The sequence below is a fragment of the Rana temporaria genome, chromosome 5 (assembly GCF_905171775.1).
Source record: "Rana temporaria chromosome 5, aRanTem1.1, whole genome shotgun sequence".
NCBI classification, from domain to species: Eukaryota; Metazoa; Chordata; class Amphibia; order Anura; family Ranidae; genus Rana; species Rana temporaria.
Window position 1 is genome coordinate 303,342,755 of NC_053493.1, and position 24,406 is coordinate 303,367,160.

The 24,406-nt window shown below is 46.3% G+C and overlaps 1 protein-coding gene across 4 annotated transcripts in view; it reads right to left on the reverse strand.

Moving 5' to 3' along the window:
* Positions 1–7,293: 7,293 nt before the first annotated feature.
* Positions 7,294–24,406, reverse strand: part of OSBPL1A (oxysterol binding protein like 1A) — a 199,417-nt gene continuing 182,304 nt past the window's right edge. For all 4 annotated transcript variants that reach the window (XM_040354081.1, XM_040354079.1, XM_040354080.1 and 1 more), the window contains 7 exons: positions 24,288–24,395; positions 24,111–24,200; positions 22,455–22,581; positions 21,062–21,178; positions 19,250–19,373; positions 10,755–10,845; positions 7,294–7,980 (listed from right to left, as the gene is read on the reverse strand). In XM_040354081.1, coding sequence (XP_040210015.1) covers positions 7,878–7,980; positions 10,755–10,845; positions 19,250–19,373; positions 21,062–21,178; positions 22,455–22,581; positions 24,111–24,200; positions 24,288–24,395 — 760 coding nt within the window. In that variant the 3' untranslated portion in view covers positions 7,294–7,877. The remainder of the gene's footprint in view (positions 7,981–10,754; positions 10,846–19,249; positions 19,374–21,061; positions 21,179–22,454; positions 22,582–24,110; positions 24,201–24,287; positions 24,396–24,406) is intronic.

A 24,406-nucleotide genomic window follows, 5' to 3' on the forward strand; every position in this document is an offset into this window, starting at 1 on the left:
GCCCAAGAGGCACCAATCACCCTGGTCGAATGCGCCGTAACCCGAAAGGGAGGCGCCTGCCCCTTTAGGGCATAGGCCTGGAGCATGACCTGTCTGAGCCACCTAGAAATGGTGGCCGACGAGACTGCCAGACCTTTCTTAGGACCAGTCACCGACACGAACAGTCCGACTTCCGAAACGGAGCCGTAGCAGACAAGTATACCCGTAGGGCTCGAACCACGTCCAAGGAATTCAAAGTGGCCTCCTTCTGGTTTTTCGGCCGAGGACATAAGGATGGCAAGACGATGTCCTCATTAATGTGAAAAGCCGAAACAACCTTTGGAAGGAATGATGGCTGCGGCCGCAGCACCACTTTATCCTCATGGATGACCAAGTAAGGAGCCTTGCAAGACAAGGCCGCCAGTTCAGATACCCGTCTGACCGAAGTAATTGCCACCAGAAAAACCACCTTCTGGGACAGAGTCAACAAAGGAATCTTCCGAATGTCCTCAAATGGAGCTTCTTGAAGCACCGAAAGAACTAAATTCAAGTCCCATGGAGGCAGTGGAGGACGCACAGGAGGGGCCACACGCCGGACCCCCTGCACAAACGTACGCACCAAGGAGTGCGCCGCTAAGAGCTGCTGAAAGTAGACAGCTAGAGCCGAGATCCGACTCTTAACCGTACTTAAGGCGAGAGCCTGATCCACTCCACGCTGTAAAAACAGCAGAATCCGGGACATCACGTATGTACGGGGGTGCCACTTCATCTCTTCACACAGAGATGTAGGCCTTCCACGTACGATGGTAAATCTTTCGTGAAGTGGACTTCCGTGCTCGTAGCATGGTAGAGATCACCGAGCCTGACAGACCTCGGTCTGTCAGGAATGCTAGTAGATCAGTACTGTGTGACTGCACAGAGAGAACCAACAAGGTGAGTAGTGAAGTAAAATGTGTTTATTTACAATATGTGGGGACAACCAGTGCACAATAAACAGCAAACAGTATGTACAATCAAAGGGAGATACCGTATTCAAAAACAAGCCAGGCCGAGGTCATACACGTGGGATGCCAGCAGAAGGGTGAGGGGACAGGAATCAGGAAACAGGGAGGATAAGTCCAGGCAGGGATCAAGATCAAGGATCGGGATCAGGTCCAGAAATCAGGGTCAGAATACAGGCTCAGGATCAAGGTAAGTAGACCAATACCAGGGCCAGGACTGATTGCACACGCCGGGTATATATATGCTTGCTAATTACGTTCAGGTTACACCAGAACGCAGGAAGGGCTGTGTGCTCCACACTGCCAAGAATCCCCCGCTGGTGGACGCCAGTACTGCAGCCCAAGGATAACATAACACCACCAGGGAAGAACTCCCCCGACAGTCCAAGACTGTCGGGAGACACCTGGTGGTGGGCCACAGTACTGCACGCCAAATACCAGGCAGTAACACCAGCAGGGGGAACCTTCCCTGACACGGTCCTTCAACACCTGGCTCTCAACAGCCACGCCGTTAAAGCCAGCGACTGTAAAGCAGGGTGAAAGATAGGACCTTGCGACAGAAGGTCTTCTCTCAGGGGTAGACGCCAGTGGACGTCTGCCACCAGACGCACCAGGTCGGCGTACCAGGGACGACACGGCCAATTCGGAGCGATCAGGATTGTTGGTATCCCCTCGGCTTCCACCCTGCGCAGCAGGCAAAGAAGAAGCTGCAGGGGAGGGAAGGGGTATATTAGGCGATAGTGACCCCAAGGCGCCACCAACGCTTCTGCCTACGGGTCCCTTGACCTGGTCACGAATCGTGACACCTTCCGATTGAGACGGGACGCTAGAAGGTCCACGTCTGGAGTGCCCCATTTTTGGCACAGACTCTGAAACACCTCCGGGTGTAGCGACCATACTCCTTGGTCTAGCTTTTGGCGACTTAGGTAGTCCGCTTGCCAGTTCAGCACCCCCGGAATGTACACCGCCGACAGAGCCGGTACGTAACTTTCGGCCCACCAGAGGATGTGCGCGACTTCCGTCGCTGTAGCCGAGCTTCGTGTGCCCCCCTGATGATTGACGTATGCCACGGCCGTGGCATTGTCGGACTGGATTCTGACCGGTCGGCCTTGCAGACCCAGAGACCACATGGAGAGACACAACTTGATCGCTCGGAGCTCCAGTACATTGATTGGAAGGCGGGACTCCTCCTGAGTCCAGCGCCCCTGGGCTGACTGGACACCCCAGACACCCGCACAGCCGGAGAGGCTGGCATCCGTCGTGATCACTATTCAATAACACAGCAGAAACGATTTCCCGGTCCGAAGTACCGGAGATGTCAGCCACCACACTAGGGAGGACTTGACCAGGCGACTCACCCGAATCTGGTAATCCAGAGACAAAGGAAGTTTGTTCCAACGTGACAGAATCTCTTTCTGCAACACTCGAGTGTGGAATTGGGAATACGGAACTGCCTCGAAAGAGGCCACCATCAGACCCAGCACTCTCATGCAAAAGTGAAGCGACGCCCATTTCTGGGTCGCCAACCGCTGCACTGCAGATTGCAGAGTCTGCAGTTTTTCCGTTAGGAGAAAAACTTTCGCCTCTGAGGAATCCAGGACCAACCCCAGGTATTCCAGCCGCTGAGACGGTACTGACTTCTGCATATTCAGCAGCCAACCGAATTCTCGGAGGGTCTGACAGGTGATAGACACGCCCTCTTCTAACTCTGAGCTTGAGGAAGCTCTCAGAAGAATGTCGTCCAGGTATCCCACGATAGCGATCGCGCGCTTCCGCAGCAGGGCCAGAATCGGGGCGAGAACCTTGGTGAAAACCCGCGGTGCTGAGGCCAGGCCGAACGGGAGGGCCACAAATTGAAAGTGGTCCTCCCCGACCGCAAAGCACAGAAATCTCTGGTGTTTTGCGCATATTGTGATATGCAGGTACGCCTCCTTGATATCCAAGGATGCTAGGAAATCCCCCTGATGGAGCGCTGCTATTACTGAGCAAATCGACTCCATCCTGAATTTTTGCACTTTGACAAAGCAATTGAGGGCCTTGAGGTCCAGGATTGGACAAACCCCATCCTTCTTGGGGACAACAAACAGATTGGAGTAAAACCTCTGAAACCGTTCCGTTGAGGGAAACGGCACAATTACTCCCCTGACCAGCAGATCCTGGACAGCCCCTGACAGATCCTTCAGGCGATCCTGAGGAAGCCGGAGGTTGGAGGGAAAAAATCTGTTTGGTGGACAAGAGAGAAACTCTATCTTGTACCCCGAGGAAACTACTTCGCAAACCCAACGGTCGGAAAGAAGAGACCTCCACCGAGCCGCGAATTTGCGAAGCCGGCCCCCCACCCAAGATGTGGGCGGGGGCAGACCTTCATGCGGAGGCAGGCTTGTCCTGCGGGGGCAGGCCTTCATGCGGTACCAGGCCTTCATGCGGTACCAGGGGCGCTTTCTCCCTTCAGTGGACGCCTTAGCACCCTGGAAACGTTTTCCTGCCGCACTTGGCGGGCGAAAAAAAACGCTTGGGGGTAGTAAATCAGGGCCCTTGCTTACGGCGAGGCTCCTTACCCTTCCCAGATTGCGGGAGCAGAGGGCTCTTACCGCCTGTGGCATCCTTTATGAGGTCATCCAGGGACGCCCCAAAAAGCCGTTCACCCTTAAAGGGTAAGTCCACCAGGGCCTTCTTAGACGACTGGTCCGCAGACCAACATTTTAGCCACACAAGGTGGCGTAGTACCACCGCGGAGGCCCTGGAGAGCAAGGGGAGCGTATCCAGGGCTGACTCACAGACACATTTTAGGCCTTGCACCAACTGGTCGGCCAGGTCCAGGCAGGTCTCCTAAGCATTCTGCTCCTCCAGCTCCTGCACCAGGGACTTAGCCTGTTCGGTAAGTGTCTGCGACACCAGAGCCCCGGCCAAAACCGGTCTCAACCGCCGACCCCACCACTGTGAATATGGAGCGGGCCACAGCCTCAGCTCGCTTATCTGCGGGGTCCTTAAATGCGGGAGCCCCTTCCACAGGCAACGTGGTGGCCTTGTTCAGCCTGGACACCGGAGGGCCCACTGATGGAGGAGATACCCTTTTGAGGAGGATTTCCTAAAAAAGTGGGTAACGGACCGCAAAGTATTTTGGTACTGAAAACATTTTCTGCGGCCGTTCCCATTCCTTGTATAACAGTTTGTCCAGATATGGAACACAAGGAAACACTTTCGCGGTGCGGGGTGGCTTGCGGAACCCAAAAGGGACCGGCATGTCCGATGCCTCCGCCAAATCCTCAAGTTTTTGAGTGTCCCGCACCGCAGTGATAAGAGCTCCAACAAATTCCTTATCATGCTTTGACCCTGAAGCAGAGTCATCCTCACTGTCTGTGTGGGCTAAATCTGCATCGTCCGACATAACAGAACCAGGGCTAGATGCAATAGCAGGGCCTGATTCCGTGTCAGAGACATTCCCAGAAGCAGGCGCAGGGAGGGGGCGCTTTTTACCCCCCTTCTGGCCACTTGCCGCTTCAATCCTGGCAACAAATGCCTCAAGGACTGCTGCCAAAGCATCCACCGAGGTCGCAGGAACAGGGGCACTAAGGGTTAACTCTGGCATGGTTGGGGTAGAAGCCTCTGGTTCAGACTCCATGCTGACCCACCTATATATGCCGCCTTAGTACTGCAGAAAACGGGACCCACAGGCCACCCTCCCGGCTGTCACAGAGAGCAGGGCACTCACCACCCAAAAACAGGCTGTACTACTGTGCAGAGCTGAGAGCGCTGTCCGTCCTGTGCCGTCCCTCAGGAAGAATGCTGTGGCGTTGGCGCCGTTATTCCAGACACTAGAGGCCAAAACGTTTCCAAGATGGCCGCCGACATGCAGAAAAAAACAGCATGTGGGCCGTACACGTGTTTAAAACACTCAGTAACACACAGCAGACACTGTCCAGCATACACAGCACATAGGCACAATAAAAAAAAACAACAGCACCCCACAGCAGCACAGCCCCCCGGCAGTAACAGAGCCCCCCCCCAGGTGGACCCGCCACCTCACAGCCGCCACCCAGAACGGGGAAGGAGGGAGAGGAAGGGAGAGAGGAAAGCAGGGTGGACCCTCAGTCGACCTCCCCAGGAATGCACCAGCCGAACCACCCTGCCGAGGCAAGGGGATACTACTTACCCATCCTGCGACCACCGGCTGGAGGCATTCCAGACAGAACCAACGTCCGCAGGTAGATACGGCATGGCTGTCGGCCCGGCACACTGTGACACAGCCATAGAGACCGGTTATATGTGTGCCCTGTAGCATATAGCTCACCGGCCGCCCCTGGAGCAACGGGGCATGTCGTGGACGGCCTAGCTAAAGGCCGGCACACGCTCGATGGCCGAACATGGGGGGACTACAAGGATCAAGATCCAGCCTGTCACCCAGTCGGCAGTTGATAGTAGATCCCAGGATCCAAAAATGCAGGAAAAAAATAAAATAAAGGCGAAAAATCGCAAAAACTCTGCAGAGCACATGGGCTCCAGAAAGGCCATGTCTTCTCCTAACGCTAGGCAGAAAAAAACTGGGGCTGGATGCAGAGAGTGGCATGTACCCGGGGAGACACGCCCCCTGGGAGGTGCTGTACTGAGAGAAGTGTTTTTAACACTTAAAGTGCTGTTTTTTCTGCCTGAAAGGAAGGTATATAACCCTAAGGTCAATGCTGCTGTGTCCGTCCATAAACGGAAGAGAAAACACCTTACAGTTGAAGTGTTGTATGACAAGCTTGATTTTTATCCCTACTTCGTGAGTAACACTGTTATGTGCTTTCAATAAAAGTTTTTTTTGTGGTAATGCACTAGGCGTTTGCGCCCTCTCATTTATATTTTTACAGCAGCTGGAAGTTTTACATGCACACATACAATCTCAGTGCAGCCAGAAACAGGCCACATAAACGCTGACTAGATAGTGATCACTATAGTATTTTTTCAGGACAATGAGTATAAAAAGAGACCTTTTTTTCAAACTTGATTTTAATGCTTTTAAAGTAGCAGCAATTGATTAAAGAGGACATTAAATTTCGAAACCGTTCTCGTTGCTTACAAAACTGACTGCTTGGATGGCTTTACCCAAGGATTTGCTGACTTGCTGTACAAATCAACCTAGAACAGTCACCTCACATATATATGAGAGATACAAATATATGCATATTTATTTCAATATATGTATACAAATGTACATGTTACACAATGATATGTTTATTATAGTATGAAAAATGAAAAAGAAAACAATAGGCCTTAGGTTGTATCGGGCCGCAGTTTATATCCCAGTGCCTTCTACTTAGACATTACATGTCAGAAAAAATCTGGATAAAGAACAAAATACATTTTGTTATCTATTAAAATAGCATTTTTAATATATTATTTATCTATATCTATATCTCCAGCTGATGATATTCTCAGTTTTTGATAAAGTGGTAAAGGATTGTAATCTCTGCCAGGTTTTCTTACTGCTACCCAGGGCTCCTCAAGATTTACCTTAATTTACTCTTCTACTGAAAACATTTCACCAGACAGGAAGCAAGGGGACCTTTCCAACAGTATATATAAAAAAAAAAGGAAGAAAAAAAAAAAAAAAAAAAAAAAAAAAGTAGGGAAAGGCTAGAATTCCTGTCATATTTTTATTTTCCTCTCTTCTCATCTGGTGAAACTGTTGGCAGCGGGACAGGAAGTGGAGGGAAATCTTTGCAAGCAGAGCCCCAGATAGCAGTGAACATAACTCGTAGAAATCCTTCACCCTATTCATCCAAAAATAGTTTTTGACTTTACTTTAAGCTATATATAACAAATCACACATAACTCCAGTGCATGGAGGGTGGGCCTATTAGGGACATCCTGTATCCTTTTTACAGTAGTAAAACTATATCCCAGACATGCTTTATAGGTCACACTAGCCCAGTGTTTCTCAATTCCAGTCCTCAGGCCCCCCCAACAGGTCAGGTTTTCAGGATTTCCATTATTTTGCACAGGTGATTTGATCAGTTTCACTGCCTTAGTAATCACCACAGCCTTTTCATCTGAGGGAAATCCTGAAAACCTGACCTGTTGGGGGGGCCTGAGGACTGGAATTGAGAAACACTGCACTAGCCCCAGGTCCATCTAGTTTGTGTTATAGGTAAAATGATTATTAGACATGAGGCCATTAGGAATGTGGCTCCTGAATAAAAGAGCACCCTTCTTTGGTCTGTCAGACTGGATCTAGGATGTCCTAATTCCAATACAAGTGCACAAGGACATGTAATGTGTATTATATGGAGTACATGTGCAAATATTTCTTCTCAGAGGTGTATGCTTCAAGTACATTCTATATCCAGTCTTTCATTACACAGATAAACAACACCAAGACAAAACATGGATAAAATGGCCGGTTGCATTCAGTAGTATTTATAGAGTTAGACAAGTCTCAGAACAAATGGGCACATAAATATCCCCTTATCCTAAGAAATGAGATCAATAGGAGTTGTTGCTGAGGAATAGAAATAAAATCCTTCCTTCACATAAAAGAAACAAATGCCCCATTGTGCTTATATCTCCCATTCCACAGACAGGCCCACAGCCGCCTGAATCACCGGGAAAATCACTCTAAATTCAATAAACATTCTTCATGCTTATGAAAATGGTATTAGGATTTCTGCTTCAGCTAAAAGTGTCAGATACTAAGATGTGAGCCTAATGGCTTTCAGCCCCCGTCCACCTCTAAACTTCCTACTGGTGGTTGCGGTTACTTAGAAGATGCGTCATTCTTTACAGGAGGCAACTAAGCCAGTAGGACTCTTACAGTAAGTGCTAAGGGGTTGAGAAGGTGCGATTTTCATGACGTCAGAACACACAAGTCTACATGTGATACAGATGTAAAAGACTCCTCCTGTCAAGGTGCCACATTCAATAGATGTCTGGGAGGCTTGTATAGCTCCTGTCCCAGTAGTTTCCAGAAAACAGCCAGTCCTGTGCATTGATGTGAGGGTTTGGACCTTGGTGGAACCACCTGTTGAAAGAAAATTGATGCATTTTACTATGGAAAAGCAATGCACATGTACGGTATATAACAATATATACAATCTCCACTTTCTATAGAGCACATAAACATTACATTTTTGGTAAAAGATACTAGTTGTTTACACTACCTACTTTTACTCTGGGGGGGGGGGGGTCCCAGGTATCAGATCTCTGTCAGTTTACAGATCTGCTCATCTGAAGCCATTATGGAGTATCACATTCTCTCTGCCATGATTTTAAATTCATTTTATAATATAGAATATAAATAATGCTGATGGAGAATTACACAACTTCATAGTGCAGGGAAGCAGAACCAGGAACTTTGGTTGGAAGGATTTTGCTACTCGCAGCAAGAATTAGACAATTCAACCAATCACCATTTACTGAAAACTGAAATACATGTTGGAATGACATTTTACCTTGATTCTTTGCAAAACATGACTGTTGATTAAAGGATATGTTTCCGTTTTGTAACATGTTACATTTTACACCCATATTCAGGGTGCAATATGAAATATATTGCAAATGCACCACCCCCGAGTCCCTATTTTGACAGTGAGCGAGGGATCTTTTCCCCCCACTTGCTGTCACAAGCTAGAAAAAAAAAAAAAAACATTGCCATGTGGGGCTCGGCCCACCTGGCTGTGTCATTTATACAAGGGTTTATTTACTAAAGCGGGAGAGTGCAAAATTAGGCTATTTTCTGCATAGAAACCAATCAGCTTCTAATCTCAGCTTATTCAATGAAGCTTTGGCAATTAAACCTGGAAGCTATTTGGTTTTTATGCAGAAGTGAGCCCGATTTTGCATTCTCCAGCTTTAGTACATAAACCCCAGTGTTCTATGAATGGGAAAACTACAAGTCCCGACAGCCTTTTGCAGTTGTCGGCTTGTAGTCAATTGACTACCAGGGCAATGCTTTAGGTCAGTGATGGCAAACCTTGGTACCCCAGATGTTTTGGAACTACATTTCCTCTGATGCTCCACTACACTACATCATGGGAAATGTAGTTCCAAAACATCTGGGGTGCCAAGGTTCGCCATTACTGCTCTAGGTAGTTCATCGAGCTTCCTTCCTGTGCGAGTGCAACTGCCTTCCTGTATAGGAGGGATGAGCAGACAGCTACACAGACAGTGTGCAGGACTGGGGCCTAAAAATAAATGTGCATTTGTTTTGTTTTTTGTAAAAGTGAACTTATCCTTTAACTTATTTCAAATAACAGCAAAGAAAAACAATAGTGACCAAATTCAAAAAAAGAAAAAAGGAAGATGGCAAAACACATAATTTTGGGTGATGACATCATTGCCCAACAACACGATGGCTTACACAAGCTTCTTTATACACACTGCTCAAGACTCTTTGGTGGTCACAGGTGAGTTTTGGGCTTTAAAAGACAGCAGTCCAAGCACAAACATATCTGTATTTTCTAATAGCAGAGCTTGGTAGGTTTCTATATAGAACCATGTTGCAATTTAAAGTTGGAAGATCTGTAATACGGAAATTAGTTAATCTCCTGAATGATACAGCCAGTCATTTATCGTCTGTGCCCTGCTGTCAGATTATAGAGTTAGTGTGAGCCATGCTGAGTTTACACCCATTCGCTCCATAGACTGCTGGTTCTGATCTTTACCTTTTTTATTATTCCACATATGCATGACTGTTAGAGGCATAGAACCTCATGAAAAAGTAAGACTTCACAGATACGGTTCCGGTTTTTCTAAATTTGAGATCATTCAGAGTAACCATTAGGTCCAGCTCACCCTTGTAGAATTAGGAATCTAAGACAGAATCGGCGCAATTCTGTCCACTTTTCCATATCATGGCAAAACACACAAGGCACATTTGGGTGCCATTCATCTTGAATGCCACCCTAAACGTAGTGTAATTTTACTGCGATTGTTGCACGGCAAAATGTGCATGTGAAATTGTGCCTGGCTCAGGGACAAAATTTGGTTCCTTGACGAAACAAAAGTGCATAGGAGAGCCCAATTAGGGTAAATTTGTGTGAAAATTGCCCACACAAAATTGCAAGCAGGAATGCGAGTTACCACTACACAAAGTTGAACAGGATATTATAAAGAGCACAATTCTTCTCCAGCCAATGTGAACACAAAAGATGATGTATTTCCTGGAGCAACCAATTACTTTTCTTGTTACTGAAGCCAAAAAAAGACTGAACGACCGATTATGAATGGTTGCTATGGGCAGTGCCTATCCTGACCTTCCTGGGGCCCTAAGCAAAATGACATGTCACGGGGAGAGGGGGGGGGGGGGGGCTGCCGACAGTGACATGTCACATTAAAGATTAAAGTTGAGGGGGTGTTCTGCAGTCGGAAATTACATCTTGCATTAAAGTGAGGGGCTCTCCGCAGCTTTGCGGGGCCCTAACCGGCTTGCATAGTGAGCCTATAGGGCGGATCGGCCCTGACTATGGGTTAAGAACTGCTGGAGTATTGGAGGACACTAAAGGTTGCTGTATGCTCACGTATAATGCATGGAGTCTTACAGTATTATTGTTATTACATTTAAAGCACTATAGCTGGCAGCTTGGGGGTCTATCCAGCTCTCAGGGTCCCTAATATCTGTAACTTACAGTGGCTGCACAACCATGCCAGTAAACAAACATGGATAACAATGATGTAAGCACATCTTCAGCTATGGGCAAGAGACAAATGCAACAAATTTAAAAGTAGAAATGTTTGTTCCATTAAGAAACAACCCTGACCTCATGTAGAGAAACAAATTGAACGGTTAGTACCTACCTGGTTTTCCAGTCTTCGTCAGACTTGGAACGATTCTTACGTGCCGCTCTCTGCTTCTCTTCCAGTCTCTTCTTTTCCTCACTTGCAGTGTCTTACAAGAAAAATAATTGGCGTTATAAAGAATTACCAGAACACTGGTAGTAAACATAATTAAACGTGGAATATTACTAATATGGCAAAGCCAGTGTACCAGTTTGCGGTTGCAATGCAGGCGTTGGGCCAAATTCCCACTACATTTTCTTTTTTGTATAGAGCATGCAAAAAAAAGGGATTTTTAATACAGCTTACCTGTAAAATCCTTTTCTTGGAGTACATCACGGGACACAGAGCGGCATATTCATTACTATGTGGGTTATATGGAGTACCTTCAGGTGATGGACACTGGCAATCTCAAACAGGAAGTGCCCCTCCCTATATAACCCCCTCCCATAGGAGGAGTACCTCAGTTTTGTAGCAAGCAGTATGCCTCCCAAAATGGTCCCCATAAGAGGGGTGGGAGCTCTGTGTCCCGTGATGTACTCCAAGAAAAGGATTTTACAGGTAAGCTGTATTAAAAATCCCTTTTTCTTTCTCGTACATCACGGGACACAGAGCGGCATATTCATTACTATGTGGGATGTCCCAAAGCAATGCTTACAATGAGGGGAGGGAGACATCTTCCCAAGACAAAAGGATTTAATTTAGAGATATACTTAAATCATATTAAATCCAACTTAGTTGAGAAAAAAATAATTTTTAAATTTTACTCAAAAGGGAGCCCCCGGAACCCGAGGGTCTCAAACTGCAGCCCGCAGCACTGCCTGCCCAAAGGCTGTATCAGTATTCCTTCTTACGTCCAACTGGTAGAACTTTGTAAACGGGTGGACAGAAGACCAGGTTGCCGCCTTGCAAACTTGAGCTATAGAGATCTGGTGGTGTGCTGCCCAGGAGGCGCCCATGGCCCTAGTAGAATGAGCCTTTAATGATAACGGAGGAGGCAACCCCTTCAAGCCGTAGGCCTGAGTGATTAACTGTTTAATCCACCTCGAGATGGTGGATTTTGCAGCTGCCTGCCCCTTTTTGGGCCCATCTGGTAAAATGAACAACACATCTGTTTTCCGGATCTTCTCTGTAGCTTTAAGATAGGCCTTCATGGCCCTGACAATATCCAAGGTATGCAGCAACCCTTCCTTTTTGGAAGTAGGTTTAGGAAAGAAGGATGGTAATACCAAGTCCTGGTTTAGATGAAAACTGGATATAACCTTTGGTAGGAAGGAAGGATGAGGGCGGAGAACGACCTTGTCCTTATGTAAAATAAGATATGGTTCCTTACAGGATAAGGCTGCCTGTTCCGATACTCTTCTGGCGGAAACTATGGCGACCAAAAATACTAACTTCCTTGTCAGTAAAACCAAAGGAATTTCAGCCAACGGCTCAAAAGGTTGTTTCTGTAAACTTGACAGAACAAGATTTAAATCCCACGGACAAAGCGGGGATTTAACTGGAGGATTAATACGTAAGACCCCTTGAATGAAGGTCTTAACCAGCGAGTGGGTGGCCAGCGGCCGCTGAAACCACACTGACAAAGCTGAAATCTGTCCCTTGATTGTGCTTAATGCCAGTCCTTTATCCACTCCTAGCTGGAGAAAACTTAATACTCTATCGATGGTAAATTTGCGAGAAAGCCATCGCTTGGACTCACACCAGCCTACATAGGCCTTCCAGACCCTGTAATAAATCACCCTAGAGACCGGTTTCCTGGCTCTGATTAGGGTAGAGATTACTTTCTGAGACAGACCTCTACCCCTGAGAATCAGGGATTCAGCTTCCAGGCCGTCAAATTTAGATGCCGTAAGGCAGGGTGGAGGATCGGACCTTGCGATAGCAGGTCTGGCCGTAGAGGAAGAGTCCAAGGGTCTCCCACTACCATCTTCAGGATTAGTGAATACCATGCCCTTCTTGGCCATGCTGGAGCTACCAGGATAACTGGTATGTGCTCCACCCTGATCCTGCGCAGCAGGCGGGGTAGTAACTGGAGCAGGGGAAATACATAAAGAAGTTTGAACTGATGGCAAGGGCGAACTAACGCATCGGTTCCGCAGGCCCTGGGATCCCTTGTGCGGGACATGAACCTGTCTAGCTTCTTGTTCAGTCTCGATGCCATGATATCCACGTCCGGCACTCCCCATTTCTGGCAGAGTGTCTGAAAGACCTGTGGATGCAGAGACCACTCCCCCGGCAACAGAGTCTGGCGACTTAAGAAGTCCGCCTGTAGGTTGTCCACTCCGGGAATGAATATAGCCGATATGCAGGGCACATGGGCTTCTGCCCACAAGAAAATCAAGCTCACTTCCTTCTGAGCGGCTTGACTCTTGGTTCCCCCTTGGTGATTTATATATGCCACCGCCGTGGCATTGTCCGATTGTATTCTCACCGGGAACCCTTGTAGTTTGGACGTCCAAGCCCTGAGGGCTAGTCGAGCAGCTCTGAGCTCCAAGATATTGATGGGCAACTGCTTCTCTGCCGCTGCCCAAGTGCCCTGGCGAGTGCAACCATCCAAAATTGCTCCCCAGCCTATCAGGCTGGCGTCTGTGGTTACTATCTTCCAGGTCACAGGACTGAAAGTCTTTCCCTTCAGGAGATTCTGAGGGTTTAACCACCAAGATAGACTTTGCCGCACTCTTGGTGAGAGTGGCAAAGGAATTTCTAAGGCCTGAGGCCTCTTGCTCCATGCTGACAGGATGGCTGCCTGCAGGATGCGAGTGTGGCTCTGAGCGTACGGAACCGCCTCGAATGTGGCCACCATCTTGCCTAGTAGTCGCATACATAGGCGAACAGTTGGCCTTTTCTTTCTTAGAACTATTTGTATTAGCTCTTTGATGGCCTTGACCTTTAATAGGGGTAGGAACACCTTTTGTTGTTCTGTATCCAATCTCATGCCGAGATATTCCAGCTGCCTTGTGGGCAGGAATGCTGACTTGTCTCGATTTAGGACCCAGCCGAACCTCTCGAGGTACTGAATCGTGAGGGCCACTGCTCGTTCCAGGCCAGGAGACGAGTGGTCTACGACCAAGAGGTCGTCCAGGTAAGCCAGGACAGTGACCCCTTGGGTCCTTAGATTGGCTAGGATTGGGGCTAGGACCTTCGTGAATACCCGGGGGGCCGTAGCCAACCCGAAGGGGAGCGCCACAAATTGGAAATGACGCTGAGCCACCGCGAAGCGTAGAAATACTTGATGTGGCTGAAAAATTGGCACATGAAGGTAAGCATCCTTTATGTCTATGGACGCCATGAAGTCGTCCTTCTGGAGCACGGCGACAGCTGACCGAATTGTTTCAATGAGCGGACCTTTAGGTACGCATTTACTCCCTTTAAGTCCAAGATTGGCCTGACATCGCCGTTGGGCTTTGGGATGATAAACAGGTTGGAGTAGAACCCCAATCCCTGTTCCCGGACTGGTACTTCTACTATCACCTTCTGGCAGATGATTCAATGCCGCCATCAATGCGGCTCTTTTCACAGGGTCGCCTGGTACTCTTGACTCCTGGTAATGAGGAGGAGGGAATTTTAGAAATTCTAGTTTGTAGCCCGTGGTCACGGAAGACCGTACCCAGCAGTCGGGAATGCTGGCCTCCCAAACCTCTGCAAAGAGACGCAGCCTTCCCCCCACCATCGTGGGTGGGGGCGCCCCTTCATAAGGCCGACTTGGGGGCTGGCTTCGCAGGCTTGCGGTACCACTGCTTTTTGCCCCCCGTGGCTTGGCCCTGCGGCTTATTGTTAAATCCTGATCTTGCAGGAGGCCGTCGATACTGTTTGGTATTAGAGGGCCCCTGCCCCGGGGAGGGCTGGCGCTTAAATGCGGGCCCTCTGGCCTTCTTCTTGACTGGCAAGAGAGTGCTTTTGCCGCTTGATATAGTCTGAATATATCTATCCAGATCTTCTCCGAAGAGACGTCCTCCATGGAAGGGAAACCCTACCAGGAGTTTTTTGCACGGGGGCTCAGCCTCCCAATTCTTCAACCATAAGAGCCTTCTCATATGGATTAGAAATAAGGATAAACGTGACGCCTGCTGGATGGAGTCCTTGATAGTATCCACCGTAAAGCGTATAGCCCTGGGTATATCCGAAAATTCCTCTGCCTGTTGGGCAGGGATAAGTTTAAGCATTTGCTTAGTCTTATCTGATAATGCTTGGGCAACTCCAATAGCAGCCACAGCGGGCTGAACTATCGCCCCTGCTGAAGTAAAGGAGGCCTTAAGTAATGTTTCCAAGCGTTTATCAACCGGATCCTTAAACACCTGTAAGTTTTCTACAGGGCAAGTTAAAGATCTGTTCACACAGGAGATGGCTGCGTCCACCGCCGGGGGCGCCCACCTTTTGGAGAATTTCTCCTCCATAGGATATAAAACAGAGAATTTTTTAGGTGGTAAAAAGACTATCTGACTTGATCCAATCCTGAAATATGACATCCTCGAGTAGAGGATGGACCGGAAAAACTGCGTTGCTTTGAGGCGCTCTTAATGAGCCTAAAGCTGAAACCGCCGATACTTGAGGTTCTGGTATGGGTAACTTAAATGCCTCATGGACCATGTCCGTTAAAGCTTGAACCCACAAACTTTCCCCTTGGGAGGTTGAACTAGACTCCTCAGTATCCGGATCCTCGATCTCTGAACCACCCTGGTCCAAAACGTCAGGATTATCCAATTCCCCTAGGGAAAGGATCTCTGAGTCTGAGGGTTCCTGCTCGGGTGACGGAGACCTAGTCCGCTTTCTACCCGAAATAGCCTTAGCTATTCTTTTTGCCATTCTTTTCTCTAGTTCTCCTAAAGAAACAGCAAGCACCCTCTCAGTGACAAAGCCGGGGTTGGACTGAACTGGACCAGCCCCAGCACCAGATCCCCCAGGTCCCATCAGGGCGTGCCCTGATATGTCCTGTGGGGAGAGCAGCGGCATAGCCGTGTCTGAGCCCTCGGATTTTGCGGGGGAATCCCCACCCTTTGTACCCTCTGACCCAGAAGCCTTGGTACAATACCGAGGTACACCTGCTATCACCCAGCCACAGACGTAGCTAAGGGGATCTGCCGGTTTGGGAACGATAGAGACTAACGCCCAAACTGAGAAGGGAGATCAGAAGTACTTTCCCTTTTTCTTCTTCTTTTTTTTTATATATCTTTTTTTTTTTTGAAGAGGAAAAGAAAAATACTCTGTCTCCTAATAAGTATTGCCAATAGCCATCTGCTGAAAAAAGGAAAAAGAAACCTATCTGTAGGTTTGACAGTCTATTCTTTAGAAAAAGACTGTAATCTTTCCTTCCGCCACTGGGTGCCTCAGCGAGCTCCGCTCTGCGTCCTCCTCCTCTGTAACTCAGGAAGACACTGAGCTTTTGGCAGCTACTGGAAGGGCCTCCCCTTCCTATATGTAAATCGCTGCCCACAGGGATGCGCCCCCACCCCAGCCAATGGCGCGAAAAAACTTTCGTATCTCGGGCACGCGTGCGCCCGTCGGCGGGGGCCATCGCACATGGAGGAGGACGGAGCGGCGCAGCACCCAGGCAGGTAAGCCCTCAGGTAGGTCACAGACCTCCTCTTAGCATGGGAAACACGGCTCCTGTATTTCACAGAGATCCCACACCTAGCGCAGCAGACCTAGCTAAACAACACTTACCAGGGAGGACACCTATCACTGGGGGAAAAAGATTTGAATCATCCTGTCTCTGACCATAGACATAGTGATTCCTTGCCAATGCAGAGCATACCCAGGCATGACCCCCTGTGCACCTCCCTCCAGGGAATCTGCTAAGAACCAAGTTCCGCAGGCTCCCCAATACTTACCTGCTCCATGCCGCAGGACTTTTGCACAGCAAGAGGTCCAATCTTCCCCCATCTCCGTGGGTGGCGTCTAGACCTTCAGGCCCTGGGTTCCTATGAAGGAGCCACTGTCCTGGGCCCATATAGCACCCTGGCAAACAGGAGCTTTAGATGCCCAAGGTTCTAAGTCCTGGGCCCAGGGTCCAGCTCTCTAAAAAGAGAAGCGTTATGGGCAAACCCCATGGCTTTGGGGTCCGGATACTGTCCACTTTAGCACTGAGGCCGTTGGACAGATCCGGTTAGCCTGCCTTGATCCCAAGGATGTGGAGGCAAAGCTAAACCATGACCAACACCTAAGACACTGGCGAAAAAACTGAGGTACTCCTCCTATGGGAGGGGGTTATATAGGGAGGGGCACTTCCTGTTTGAGATTGCCAGTGTCCATCACCTGAAGGTACTCCATATAACCCACATAGTAATGAATATGCCACTCTGTGTCCCGTGATGTACGAGAAAGAAATGAATATTTGTATCAGGGTTTTGTTTCTGTCTGTGAGCCCAGTTGTTGCTTTAGTACCCACATATACAAAGTTCACCTAATGGTGAAGTGGCTAACATTTGTACAGCTGGTTGCCTGTCGGCACCCAGCTTGACAAATGTTGATTTAAAAATCGACCGAGCCTTGTGGAAAATATCAGCTAAACAGTGACTGCATCATACCAGATGCAGTTACTGTTCGGTATTATGGCATTCAAGGGTGCCATTGTTGTCTGCAGGGTTGGCAGATGAGATTCAATTTGAAATCATGGGGTGCGTGGCCAGCCCAAAACCAGCCACACATGGATCAAAATCAGGGACGGTCTGAAATTTGATCCAGGTATGGGCAAGTGGAAGGAAAGAAAATCAAGTCATCTATGGGCTGCCCAAGCTGGTGCAGATTGGTGCCTATATTCTACACAGAACACTCTTCTGGTACCTGTAGCTGTTGCATACAGTCGCCCATAGCCATAAATTTGAAGATTTGGCTGTACACAGGTATACGCCAGGGGTCACATACAGTAAGTACCTGCATGCGAAAGAATATATGCTCTGAAACCACACTTCATGTTCGCAACCTTCAGTGATTACCCACATACAGACACATCTTTTAATTGAAGTCTATGAGCATCGTTATATAGCAGCTGCAAGCCCTGGGAAAGTGTTTTCACAGGATCTGGACGCGGTATGACCATGTGCAGGAGCCCCAAGATTGTCGGTTTATAATAAAATTAAAACAATTTAAACTAATTAACTAAAACTTGCACTACAGTGAATATTTCACTACTCATTTTTAGGCCACCAGCGGCAGACTAACAACCATGACTTATCCCCACCAGGTTTACTCAGCGGAATGTAAACATAGGAGCAGAGATTGTGAGAAAAAAAATGGCATTGGGGCGCCTTCCAAAATCCATAATTTAGGAAAGAGCCCCATGCAAAAAAAAAGTAAAATAAACACGAGGTCCTCTTAAAAATCCACATCAAACCCCGATCTGAATATGCAACAGGCCAGAACTGATCAAAAACATTTTTTTATAGATTTTTTGGAATGAGTAGGGCTACTATGTACCTCTTACTCTTTCACATAGTGAAGCGACATCTGGGGGCCCCTTTATTGTTAAAGGGGGATTCCAGATTCCAATAGTCCCCTTCCTGCAGACCTCAACAACCACTGGGTCAGTGTTGTGGTAAAGAAGGTACATGTCCTCATCAACATGGGGTCAGGGTGCTTTGCCTGGGAATCATCCCCTCCACGTTAGGGGCATGATCCTCCACCCCTCAGTTGAGGGCTTATAATCGGGTATGGGTCAGAAGGGAGAGGAATGCCCCTACCCCTTTCCTGGCCAGCCAGGCTCCATGTTTGGTAAGGGTCTGTATAGACTTTTTTTCTTGTTTTATGCATAGGGTTCCTCCCTGAAAACTTATATGGTATGGTATTTGAAGGGGGGCCCATAAAAATTTTTTGGGGGTTCCTCCTTGACATCCATACCATACCCTCTTCAAGGATATGAATATGGTATATATTTTTAGGGGAAACCCCACTTAATTTTTTTTTTTTTACGGCCTCCTATGAAGATCTGGTATAGACAAAGGGAATCGCTAGCCATTTATTTACAACCAAAAGTAAAGCAGCTAAAGCTGTCATTTGCTGGCAATTTGAACAGCATTTTTTTTTTGTGAATGTCAGTTTGGCTACAGTACGAAAATGGCCATTATTGTTTTTAACAATTGGCTCCCATTGACTCCAACAGGGTTTGGATTTAGAACTCAAGTTTTAGTCATGTTCTGCAAACTTGCCTCAAACTGAACCCTGCTATGTTTGGCTCATCCCTCAGCAATGGCAGCCTCTGTATATCTCCCATGCTAGGTTTGATTTAAAGTGCAGGCTACTGGGCTAAAACATTAATCCTGCCCATCAGGAGTGACTGATCTGACATAAGCACACAAGAAAACAGACTTCTCAGGCTTCACTGACTGCATGCTTGCTTCAGATTAGTGACTCACTAGTTAGGAAGCTAGAATCAATGTGACCATTTTGGAGCCTGCACCCAAGAAAACACAAGACAGTAGAGGCCAATCTCATACAGGTGCCATACCAGTTTGCTTTAGGTCTTGATCGATGTTCAGTTTTGTTTAGTCTTTGATCTTATGTTTTTTTCAAGCATTTACCTATATCCCCATTTTCCATTGCCCTAATATCAGGCCGTAGTCTGCAGTCAGTCTTAGGAACGATGCTTTCCATGCCCTTGTCCAGCTCATTCAAGGCCATAGCAAAGAGAGTGAAGTTGTACATCTGAAAGCACAAGCATTAAAAAAAAAAAAATAAAAAAATAAAAAAAGATTTTACTTGTGTAATTAAAATAATTCATGTCTTACTAACCCAGCAATATATTATCACACAGCTATCAGAAAAAGTATGTTTCACACTGGTTTTAGCTTGTATAGGGCAGTGTGAACAACAACTTTTGACAGAGCATTTGCAGAGCTTTCAGCAAGCTTTGTTGAAGCTTTAAAAACAAATAAACAATTTTTTTTAAATGTTGCACACAGATCCTAATGGGAGTGTTGATTGCCACTCTCAGCAAGTTGATAGCAGGCTTTCAACAAGTGCTGAAAACAAAAAAAGACGCCACTGCCCCATCTATAACTGGCCATCACAGTAAGCAGCATTTGAAGGCTACATCAGGTATAAACAGGTCCAAGGATAAATCGAAGGGGAAAAAAAAAAACAAGCTTACTTACCGACCAGCCCACAGACAACCAATTGAACCTGTCTATCAGTATGTGTTAAAAAGCAGGGGTTTAGTCTGCACGCATTTGCAAATGCATGCGCAAGCCACAGAGCCTCGCCACGGCACCCTGGTATCTTCTGGCCACTCTTCCATAAAAGGCCAGATTTGTGGAGTGCACGACTAATAGTTGTCCTGTGGACAGATTCTCCCGCCTGAGCTGTGGATCTCTGCAGCTCCTCCAGAGTTACCATGAGCCTTTTGGCTGCTTCTCTGAATAATGCTCTGCTTGCCCGGCCTGTCAGTTTAGGTTGACGGCCATGTCTTGGTAGGTTTGCAGTTGTGCCATACTCTTTCCATTTTCGGATGATGGATTGAACAGTACTCCATGAGATGTTCAAAGCTTGGGATATTTTTTTATAACCCAACCCTGCTTTAAACTTCTCCACAACTTTATCACCGACCTGCCTGGTGTGTTCCTTGGCCTTCATGATGCTGTTTGTTCACCAAGGTTCTCTAAAAACCTTCTGAGGGCTTCGAAGAATAGCTGTATTTATACTGAGATTAAATTACACACAGGTGGACTCCATTTACTAATTAGGGGACTTCTAAAAGCAATTGGTTCCACTAGATTTTAGTTAGGGGTATCAGAGTAAAAGGGGGCTGAATACAAATGTACGCCACACTTTTCAGATATTTGTAAAAAATATTTGAAAACCATTTATCATTTTCCTTACACCTTACAATTATGTGCCACTTTGTGTTGGTCGATCACATAAAATCCCAATAAAATACAGTTATGTTTTTGGTTGTAACATGACAAAATGTGTAAAATTTCAAGGGGTATGAATAACTTTTCAAGGCTCTGTAACCCTTGTTAATTTTGACGTTAAATTTTGTTTCAGTCGTAATATTTTGACCAAAATGCCATTTTAGTTTTAGTGGTATTTTAGTCATCTGAATTGTTTTAGTCTTATTTAAGTTGACTAAAAAAATAACTTAATTTTGGCAACGAAAATATTTTCGTCAACGAAATTAACACTGGTGCAGACCTAGGAACTCAAGTGCAAAGAGATCAGTTTTGGGTGAGCTTTACCCTATCCAGTAAATGTTTTTAGTTGAAATCTCTATTATATTTATTCAGAATTAGACAAATATTGTGATACTGTGCTGTAGTAACTGCCCATACGTACGTGTTACTTTGTACTTTACAACACTTATAGAATGCAACAGAAAACATATGAATGGTAACCTGTGTAGAGTTGGGGGGTCGAGGTGCTATTCGCCACAGCAAAGTGCTCCCTGGAATAACCTGCACACTCTCGCAATCTGGTAGTGGCATTTCATCAGGCTCCTCTGTGCTTGCAGCCTAAAAAACGCAGATGGGAAGGAAGGGTGGCATCAGTTAACGCACACTGTGTTTATTTATTTACAGAGACATGAACAGTACACGGGTCAAATATCGGCTCTTTAAACAGTTCCAAAACTGATGCAACCATATTTATTTTACATATGCTGGCTATACACTGGTCAAAATTCATTCAGTTCAGCAGGGACTGAATTTTTGATCAGTCTCTGCTTGTCAGAAGGCAATCGCTTAATCAACTTCTGTTGAAGGGATATGTTGAAAAAGGATCAGCAGCTGGAGCCGCTGATCAGTGTATTCTGACAGCTGTGGGTGTCGCTGTCCGAATATAGGCCCAGATTCTTAAAGGACTTACGACGGCGCAGCGACATGTACGCCGTCGTAAGTCCTAATCTGACCCGTCGTATCTATGCGATTGATTCTTAGAATCAGTTATGCATAGATATCCATTAGATCCGACAGGCGTAAGTCTCTTACGCCGTCGGATCTTAATTGCATTTTTTTTTGGACCGATAGGTGGCGCTTCCGTTGAAATCCCCGTCGAGTATGCAAATTAGCTAGATACGCGAATTCCCGAACGTATGCGCGGCCGACGCAGTAAAGTTACGACGTTTATGTTAGGCTTTTCCCGCCGTAAAGTTGCCCCTGCTATATGAGGCGCAGCCAATGTTAAGTATGGCCGTCGTTCCCGCATCAAAATTTTAAAAGGTTACGTTGTTTGCGTAAGTCGTCAGTGAATGGGGCTGGACGTCATTTACGTTCACGTCGAAACCAATGATGTCCTTGTGACGTCATTTAGAGCAATGCACACTGGAAGATTTTACGGACAGCGTTCGTTCGGCGCAGGGACACGATTCATTTAAATGATACACGCCCCCTACCCGCCGAATTTGAATTCCGCCGGGTGATTTACGATACGCCGCCGCAACTTACGGAGCAAGTGCTTTGAGAATACAGCACTTGCCCGTGTAAGTTGCGGAGGCATAACGTAAATGAGATACGTTACGCCCGCACAATTTTGCGCCGATCTACGTGAATCTGTGCCATAATGTCCCAGCAAAGAGGATTCCTACATCCACTTTTTTTTTCTTTTCGTTCAGCCAAAATAACTTTCTCCATTCACACATACAGTCTATGGCCAGCCTTAGAATAGGTAATTGAAGTCACATAAAGCATAAACTTTTTTTTAGGAATATTAGATGACTGCATAATTATCATAAGGAGATCAGTACACTAAAAATACAGATTATGTAAACAATATTTGCTTCATAGTGGTTACCTTGGTTAAATTTTTCTTTTCTTCAACATTTTTCTTGTCGTTTTTTTTAAACGAGTCAAATGTAGCTGGATCAATACAATAGAGACACTCTGTCCACTTTCCATAGAGAGAACACAGCTTCTTTTTACTGCATGAAGAATGTACACCACAAGAGCTAAATATACATATCAGTCAGAAGCAAGGGCAAACAGTGGGGGCATCTGTATACCAATCTGTAGCTAGATACAATTTCTTCAGAAAACACTCGCTCAACACATTTAGGCATTATACAGCAATTGATTACTCTCCTGATCCTGTGCTGAGCTATAAATGATTGGCAGCAAACAGCAGGGAATGTTTCATTCTCGGAAAACAAAGCTTTATATCATAGTAGAGCTAATATTGTAAATATGCACTTTTGGAATTGGAATATATTCACCATTAGGGTTTCACATTATATACAGTATATATTCTATTCCTTTTTTTTTTTAATACAGGCATGACCCAGACTACAGAGGAAGAGTTTTTTCTATCTAGAAGCTTTATGTCATTTATGTGCTTATTGGCTGCTGTGTGCACCAGACAAATTAAAGTGCAACTGGAGTGGCCTCCAAACTGCGGCCCTTTGTTTGCTTTACCGGCCCTTGGGGCACTATTTCAGCCATGAATACTAAAAAATGGGGCATACTTCCCGTCCACGGGCACCAATAAAAGGGGCAGAATTCCTCCCAATGACACCAAAGATGGGGCGCAATTTCTCCCCATGACACCAACAATGTGGCGATATTCTTCCCACTGACACAAGATGGGGCATTGTTTATTCCTACTGACATCGGGACCTTTTCTACTCTCAATACCCACAGTCCAGCCCCCCTTAAAGTGGTTGTAAAGGCATCAGTTTTTTTTTATCTTAATGCATTCTATGCATTTAGATAAAAAACCTTCTGTGTGCAGAAGCCCTACTCTCTATCCAGCGATGTTGCACGAGAGACTCAACTGTCCGAGATTCTCCCTCACTGACTGTGACAGCAGCAAAACGCCATTGGCTCCCGCTGCTTACTAGCAAAGTCAGTGAGCCAATGGGGCGCAAGGGGGTGAGGCCGGGTCACGGCTCCATGGCTGAATGAACAAGCTGCTTGCTGTGGGGGCACTCAACAGGAGGGAGGGTCCAGGAGCACCAAGGATGGACCAGAGGAGAATCTGGGCGGCTCTCTGCAAAACCACTGCACAGAGCAGGTAGATATAACACGCTTCTTAATTTTAACAAAAAAAAAAAAAAGATTTTAGTATCACTTTAGGTCTGAAGGACAGTAACCTGACTCTGTTTAGAAAGTTCGGAGACCCCTGCTATAAGATGCCTTGTGTTTTTACAAAGCAAAGCTCTTTTTATTTTTTCTTAAAGGCAGAAAGTTTTTTGTGCAGAGAATACATTAAAAGTAAAAAACTTTCTGCTGGAGGTGGAAGGCCCTCTTTAGTGTCATTCAGGTCAAGTTATAGCACAAAAAGATACAGCAAAGAGACCACCTGTTGACTGCAGGTGTTAAATGTGCAATATTTGGCGGGGGTAAAAAAAAAAAAAAAAATGAACTGTATATATAGATTATATGCAACTAAAAATAAGATAGAGAATATAAAAATGATGCTACACATTGCCTTAAACAGAATCTGTGAACATACCTTTTATCTTGGACGTATCCTTCCACTTTGTGCAATTCTTTCCCAAACAGACCACAAGGTTTAAAATTTAAAATGCACTTATCACCAGTTCTGCAAACAAATTCCTAAATTAATATCCATTCTTCTTTAGTACTGGAAGGCAGTGTGTGTGTGTGGGTAACGGTCCAAACTACTTACTTGTGATTAGTGATTTCCATATTACCATACTGTTCAATCCACAGTTTGCCAACAATGATATTATGTACACAGCAAGTTGGGTTTGTCCAGGTATAGGATTCATTGTGCCTACGAAAAGG